This window comes from Portunus trituberculatus, chromosome 32, assembly GCF_017591435.1.
Source record: "Portunus trituberculatus isolate SZX2019 chromosome 32, ASM1759143v1, whole genome shotgun sequence".
Lineage (NCBI taxonomy): Eukaryota > Metazoa > Arthropoda > Malacostraca > Decapoda > Portunidae > Portunus > Portunus trituberculatus.
In genome coordinates, this window is record NC_059286.1 from 3,118,182 (window position 1) to 3,125,681 (window position 7,500).

The 7,500-nt window shown below is 44.0% G+C and overlaps 1 protein-coding gene across 5 annotated transcripts in view; it reads left to right on the forward strand.

Moving 5' to 3' along the window:
* LOC123511854 (protein tincar-like) overlaps positions 1-7,500 on the forward strand; it is a 310,085-nt gene that overhangs the window by 293,055 nt on the left and 9,530 nt on the right. For all 5 annotated transcript variants that reach the window (XR_006676963.1, XM_045267904.1, XM_045267905.1 and 2 more), the window contains one exon: positions 5,838-6,308. Coding sequence is in view for 4 of the 5 variants with exons in the window: in XM_045267904.1 (XP_045123839.1) it covers positions 5,838-6,308 (471 nt within the window). In the remaining variant the exon portion in view is untranslated. The remainder of the gene's footprint in view (positions 1-5,837; positions 6,309-7,500) is intronic.

Consider the following 7,500-nt stretch of genomic DNA (forward strand, 5'->3'; position numbering starts at 1 on the left):
ATCTGCCTGCTCCTGCTTGGTGCCTTATCTCTGGGTCGGGTCATCGTAAATCTGTTTGTTATGTAGCCGGACGTGTAACCCTCCCACTCATATTTATGCATGGCCTGGGAGGTTGAGGGCCGTCGGCAGCAGCAGGGCGTGTAGAAGCCGCCACAAGAACTGCAGGAGGGAACAGCCACAGCCACCGCCACCGCCGCCGCCAAGAAAATCAATGAGGGCCACTCGAGCCTCGCCTTAGTCGGGTGCATTTTCAATTTCCCTTCGAGGTGCGAGCAAATAGTGTCTGGGTTTAGGGAGGAAGCCCCAGCGAAACTTAATCTGCCATTCCGATTGAAAAGATCATGACGATGAACACGAATGGGCAAGGTGCCGCTATACCCTACAGGATAGCCAGAGCCATCGTTGCTGCAGGTTTGCCTTTGAGGGCGGTAGTGTCATCACTATGTAGATTGCAAGATGGTTCGAGGGGTACCTGGATGAAGCAAGAGGTATAAGAGAAGACCACAGTGTTAGAGTAGCGGCCTCTAAGAAAGAAAGAATTGCAAAACATTTAAACGAACTAAATGTTTCACACGCTCTCCCTCACTCCTCCGCTCCTGTCCTCACGCGACGAACTTTTGATACTACAACCGTGAAGATTAAAAGGAATTCAGAACTTTATGGATACAGCATGAAATCTATAATTCAAACTTTTGATCAATTTTGAGCGCATGGATATGAGATAAAGAAATTACAAGAAACAAATTTAAGTCTCTGCAGCTCTCGGTGTGTGTGACTCAAGTTGCGTCACTTTCTGACAGGCTCACCAGCTTGTTAGTTTGTTGATGGCGAATACAATTACTGTCACTGAAAAAAAACCTGGCTCTAAACTTTTTGTCGGTTTTTGTACCAGAAACTGATAAGACAACTTCTAGACTATCAAGAAATGACAATCATCGAACAAGCAAGCGACAACCACGCGGCAGCTTAGCAAGCTTTTTTTAATCATTACTTTTCACAATTGATGTAGAACAACTATTGAAAATTATATGAATCTACTTTTTATAGAAGAAAGACACTGGACAAAGATAATAAAACATGAAGAGTACATGTCTCTATTTTTTTTTTTTAATTAATAAAAAAAGATTGCAAGTCCAAAACTATCTGGAGTTGTCTTGAAACCTTGTTCTTGAGAGAGTTTAAGTCACACTTAGGAGAAATTACAGAAGCAGACAGGGACCTCCAGAGATATCAGTGTAGGAGATGAAAGATAAATAAAGTTTAGAAAAAGCAACTCAAATTTCAAAGGATGGAAAGGACATGATAAATTTCCTCCTTTCACTCCACCTGTCCACTTTCCTGCATCCCACACACACAATGACAGCCTCGACTATATATTCACTCCACTAATCCTGCGGCTCAAGTATCCATTTGTGGAGGCGGTGGTGTGCTGGTCGGCGCTTGGACATGGCGATCTCGTGAACCCGAATTCGAACCCTACCGCAACCTGACCATTTTGCTAGCTATCGCTGAGCGGCTGAAGAACACGAGCGTGCATCCCAGCAACACTATCTGCAATGACGACTGTATATAGGTGCTTTATGGAACGGTATGAGGTTTTGCAATGGCGTCTCTCAAAAATCAAAAAGTCTATTTGCTTCACCATGGACGGAAGCTGACCAACTAAGTATGCTTCCACAGATGTAAAATGTGACTATCTGAGCTTCGGAGTTGCAGCAAATATTTCCTGTGCCAAGAACATGAAAAAAGATAAATGAGATTTATTTTACATTATTGCATACATTTATTTACCCGTGCCTCCGCTTCGCCATGGCTCGAGTCCAGGGTTAACCTCCAGGCGACCAGAAGGAAGAAAGTGAAAGAGGAGGAGGGAGTACTACCTGTGAAGGCTGCATTGTGATGTGGAATGATGTCACGTTTTCTGTGTCGCTTGAAGTGAACACGAAGATTTTATTAATTTCGCGTCTCTCTCTCTCTCTCTCTCTCTCTCTCTCTCTCTCTCTCTCTCTCTCTCTCTCTCTCTGGTTTTTCCTCTAAGGTAATAATGAACATGAAATTATTATTCATTATTTTTCATATATAACGAAGCGTTAATCAGTCAGCTTACTGCCATGCGTCAGTCCTGCATGAAGGTGACTGTGTTGGATTTTAGTCTCCCTTATTTCCTTACATTTCGGAACAGATTGCTGGAACAGATTGTTATATATTGTTTTTAATAATGTGTCACATGCAATTTCATGTTTCCTATGCAGCCTGTTCTTCATCTTATCTCAACGGTATGTTTTTTTTTTCGTGCTACACAACAAGTAGTCACGCTCTGCCTCACTGAGGCACTCCACCAGTGGAGACGCCTGACTGAGTCAAGTCAGCGCTGAGTCTTACTAGGTGAGTCTTCCGTTCCTCTCCGGAGTTGCGCCTTTTCAGCTTCTCAAGTTAGTTGACACAGTTGCCTCTTTATTGTGCAAACTTTGACATGATACATATATTTGGTAAATTATATGTGCATGAATTATTATATATTAACTTACCTCCAACTACAGTGAGTGATTGGTACAAGCTTCGTCTGCTCCTCGCTGGATTTGGTTACTTACTAACAACGGTAACAAGGTGACATGCGTGTGTCCCTCTTTATGTGCCGTACGCTGCAAATCACAGAGTGATATGTAATACTGAGGGTGTGTGAAATAATTTGACATTGAACACCACTCTTGGAGTAATTACCTTGCATTCTGTTCACCACTGCGATCCAATGCTGAACTCCCGATCTGCCGGGTCCGAAATTGCTGACAGGGCTGCGGGTTTGCTCCCTCCTACCTGCACCTCTTCACACATCCCACCTTGCTCCCCGCCATTGCCGCGCTGTGATGGACACATACTCCTTTGTCATACTCGCTATAGAATCTGAGCGAAGACGCCATTCATCGGCGGGAACAACGGGAAGCTACTTGTACTGTGATGAACAGTACCTGGGGAGAGTACTCTGCTGCCTTACCTCCCATCACTCCCCATACCACACAGGGGGCACTCAGCGATCACCTCCATCCGCCCGCCGGGTGCCATGCCTCATCCAGTGACCCCCTCCACCTGTCTGATAACTACCACCTCTTCCATGGTGACGGGATATCCTCCAACCAAGTCCTCCCTCCTAGTCACCAACCTCAACAGCCACAGCTGCCAGTTCCCAACTTTCTATTGACTCTTGACTCTTACACTTATATGTATACGCAATTAGCAGTATTGTACAAGTGAATTGACGTTGTCACTTGTTTACAGACAGTGGACAGTTAACGAGTGCAGATTTCTTTCTTTATAGTTTTCCTGGATCTCTCTGTGCTAAGGTTTTGAGGGAAACCTAAGTATTTGTAAATTACATCAATGTATTTTTATTACATTGCAAAAACTTTCTTCTTATTTTTGAAGGTGCGGCAACCTTGTGTGTCTGCCTTTTTGACAGACAAAATTTTTTAACAATATGCAAGGACGTGATGGGGACCTGAAGTTGTTTTATGTATAAATTCACATTATACAATCAATATGAATTTGGATATTGGTCTGAAAGTTTCTATGCCAGTATTTCTTCATCCGGCTGCTTTTTAAACCAGAATTCAGATCACGATTCTGATAATCTATTGGATGGGGTCATCTCTTTATGTTGTGTGCGGCAGGTCCTGACATAAAATCGCCATCAAGCGATGTAACGCTCAACCTTCACCATCAGAGGCTTCAACACAAGTTTGTAACATACCTATAGGTACTTACCGCTACTTGTCTTGGTCGCGCGCGACATGGAACGATGATAGCATAATAATAGGAAATTCGTATATTATTTTTGTTCATATTGGGAAGCGTCACATCTTTGTTACGCTCCGGTCCTGTGTAAGGATGACTGAGTTAAGACTTACGCAGTTTTCCTTATTCTCATTATATTTTAGTGTTTATTACCGCCATAGATTGCTATGTTTTTAATTGAATCTATCACATGATATTATTCGCTTCCTACCTACCCTTTCCTTACAACATATCAAGCAGCCATGCAACCTTTCACTGAGACGGACTGCGCCTTGCTCGACTCCTCGGGGGTGATGCCCTTCCAACTCCTCGGTTTAGTTTGCAAGCTTTCCTCTCTCTCTCTCTCTCTCTCTCTCTCTCTCTCTCTCTCTCTCTCTCTCTCTCTCTCTCTCTCTCTCTCTCTCTCTCTCTCTCTCTCTCTCTCTCTCTCTCTCTCTCTCTCTCTCTCTCTCTCTCTCTCTCTCTCTCTCTCTCTCTCTCTCTCTCTCTCTCTCTCTCTCTCTCTCTCTCTCTCTCTCTCTCTCTCTCTGACTGCATACATGTATTTGATAATGTCTGTATGTACAAATTATTGTACTGTATATGTCTCAACTCACACCCACTGACACAGCGAATGGTGCAGACTCACCTCGCTACCCACCGGCCGGTGAGTCTCGACCTGTGTCACTAATAATGAGCGTAACAGTGCCGGCTTGACTAACACCTCCAGCCGCCTGTGCCTGACTGTGTGTGGCTATTGTTGTTATTAATGGTGACCTGTGTTCTTGTCGTGATCATTGTTATTATTATCATCATTATTACTGTTATTATTATTGTTTGTTTTTATTGTAGATTATGCTTCTGCTAACAATACTAACCACTAATGCTTCCAACTTTCAGTAATTATAATAATGATAATAAATAATAATAATAATAATAATGATAATAATAATAATAATTAAAAACCACATGAGACTGATATACGCTGTGCATGTATATATGTATGTATGTGCGTATGTCTACACGACGACGCGCGCGTTCTCACCACCACCAACTAAACTAAACCTTACTTGACTGGCTGGATTAACGAAACACTTCCTCCCTACAGCAGCGGTCACCTGCGGCATTAGTCACTCATTATCTAGCTTGTCAGGGGCATTAGGGCAAGTTTTATCTATTTATCTCGCTTAAGAATATTTATATGTTAGGTTCTTGTGATTTGCTGTGTTAGAAGTTATGTTTATTGAGGTAGTGTGTGTGTGTGTGTGTGTGTGTGTGTGTGTGTGTGTGTGTGTGTGTGTGTGTGTGTGTGTGTTGAAGTGTATTATTGATAGTGTCCGTATAGTTAGGAATGATGTGTGTTTTTGTTATTACATTCATTTTTATTTCTTTTTTGAGGTGGTTAGGCAAGTTTTCATCTTTTTGTTGTATTATTATTATTGTTATCATGATCATTATGTATCTCGTATCGAATTTGTGCAGTGCTAAGATAAATGGCCATCTTAGATTATAAAGTACTGATAATTTTGCCCCTGCTGTCTTCGAGAACGATAAGGCAATTTTTCCTCATTGTTTTCACTTCAGCCATAGCTATTTATATAGGCGTATATGTTTCTTCTTTTTCAACTCCCCTTCACGTTAAGATTTGTAGTATTGACACTTTTACTCTTAGTGTCTTTAAGTGCCACGATATCATTATTCTTATTATGTTCGCCTTAGCCGCATCTCTTTAGCCGTACAGAGTTGGAATAATTGGTTGTCGTATTCATGGAGTTGTAGACGAGATGGTCGGTGCGTGGTTAGTATTCAGAGATTAATGTATAGGTATTGAGAGGAGACGGTGGATTTGAGGGACGAGAGCTGTTCAAAGGCGGCGGTGGTTGTGGTGACATGTTTAAGTGTTCGCTGTCTGATGCTTGAGGTCCGCGCAGGTGTGGAAACAGTCAGGTGGTTTAGGTCGAGTGTCAGGCAATGAGCGTCAGGTGTCAGGTGTTGCGCGGCGAGTGGTGGCAGATTTGGTATGTTTGGAAGCAATATTAATGTCGTGCCTTGTGCCTTCCTCCCCACAGCCACCCCTCCCGGCACCCCCCGAGGCCTGCAGTCCTCCTCCCGGCCCGCCAGCAGTCCCCCAACATGCTCCACAGATGCTTCAGCAGCAGCAGCAGCACCACCACCAACAACAACAACAGCAACAGCAACACATAACCCAGGCGTCGCAGCAGCAGCATCACATCCAGCAGCAGCATCACATGCACCAACAGCACCAGCAGGTCCAACACCAGCTGCAGCAACAACAGCAGCAACAACAAATGCAGCAACATCTCCAACAACAACAACATATGCAGCAACAGCAACAACAACAGCAAATGCAGCAACAACAACAATTACAGCAGCAACAACAACACCATCTCCACAGCCAGCACCATCAGCACCCACAGCAGCCTCCCCAAGTACCACAGCACATGACTCAGCCTCACTTACAGCAGCAACACCTCGCACAGCCTCACCCTCAGATCCACGTGCTGCGGGGCACCTCTCAGGTAAGCCTGGCCTTCCACCTCCCCTCATCCCCCGCCCTAGCAGCTTCATTAAGCTTGAGTCTCACAACAGTCTGCCTAACAGTGATGTAATATTGCCTCGCCAGTCATGATTACTGCATTGCTCTCCCCTTGCATTTGTAAATAGTATGAATATGGACACTTTGCAGTTTGAATTTGTAGCCAAAAATATTGATTTAAGTTAATATTATCCTAATCCTTGTGTATGTGTGTGTGTGTGTGTGTTTTTTTTTTTTTTTTTTTTTTTTTTGTGTGTGTGTGTGTTGTGTGTGTGTGTGTGTGTGTGTGTGTGTGTGTGTGTGTGTGTGTGTGTGTGTGTGTGCGCGCACACTCCAAACATTAGGCGCCATGATGAGGTTATTCTTTTCATTTCAGCTTCCTTCCAATGTCAGTTGTTTATTTGGCCCAAAGTTCATCACGTGGTTCATGCAGGACTCAGTGAATGCCATGATATTTGTTTGGATGACGATAGCGAGTTTGGTTTGATTGTCAAAGTCAGAAAGAAAGAAGTTTGCCTCTTTCTTTGATGCAGATTATTTATAATCCTTAATGTATCTGACCACAATACCATTCAGTTTATAACCTTCAGCTGTGAGCTTTGGCTTGTGCTGCATGCTGATTATATTTGCTGCCTGAGTCACGCTGGTGTTCTTCACTTGAACAGTGAGTCCAGATAGTTGAGGATCTCATGTGACTCATCCTCAAAGACAATTCCACCTTTGAGTGGCCATCGTGTGTGCACGCCACGCCGGCCACTGCCTGCCTGAACCCTCCCCTGCCGGGACACTCATCAACACTCCGGCAGTGCTGATGCCTCCGGGCCTCATGAGCCTGACAGGAGTATCAGTTTACTTGGAAGAATATCATGGAATGTGTTAACTCTGTTAACACCTTTTGTCCCGAGGATCCACGTCAGGCTCCGCCGATCCACCTTTTGATGTTGCTATTTCCTTTCAAAGTGTTCAAAACAGATTTGCAAGGTAAGCAGACATGCCTTCAGTGGTGCCCAGTTATATTGCCAAATGTTTGAGTATAGGGCAAAATAGTACCCTGCTGGGTGCCAAACTGCCTGTGAAGCTATGCTGGAACATGCCGGGCACCAGACTCCAGGCAGGATCGAACCTGTGCCTCTGGAATGGCCACCAGTCTCCACCACGAGTCACCCTCAACGTCT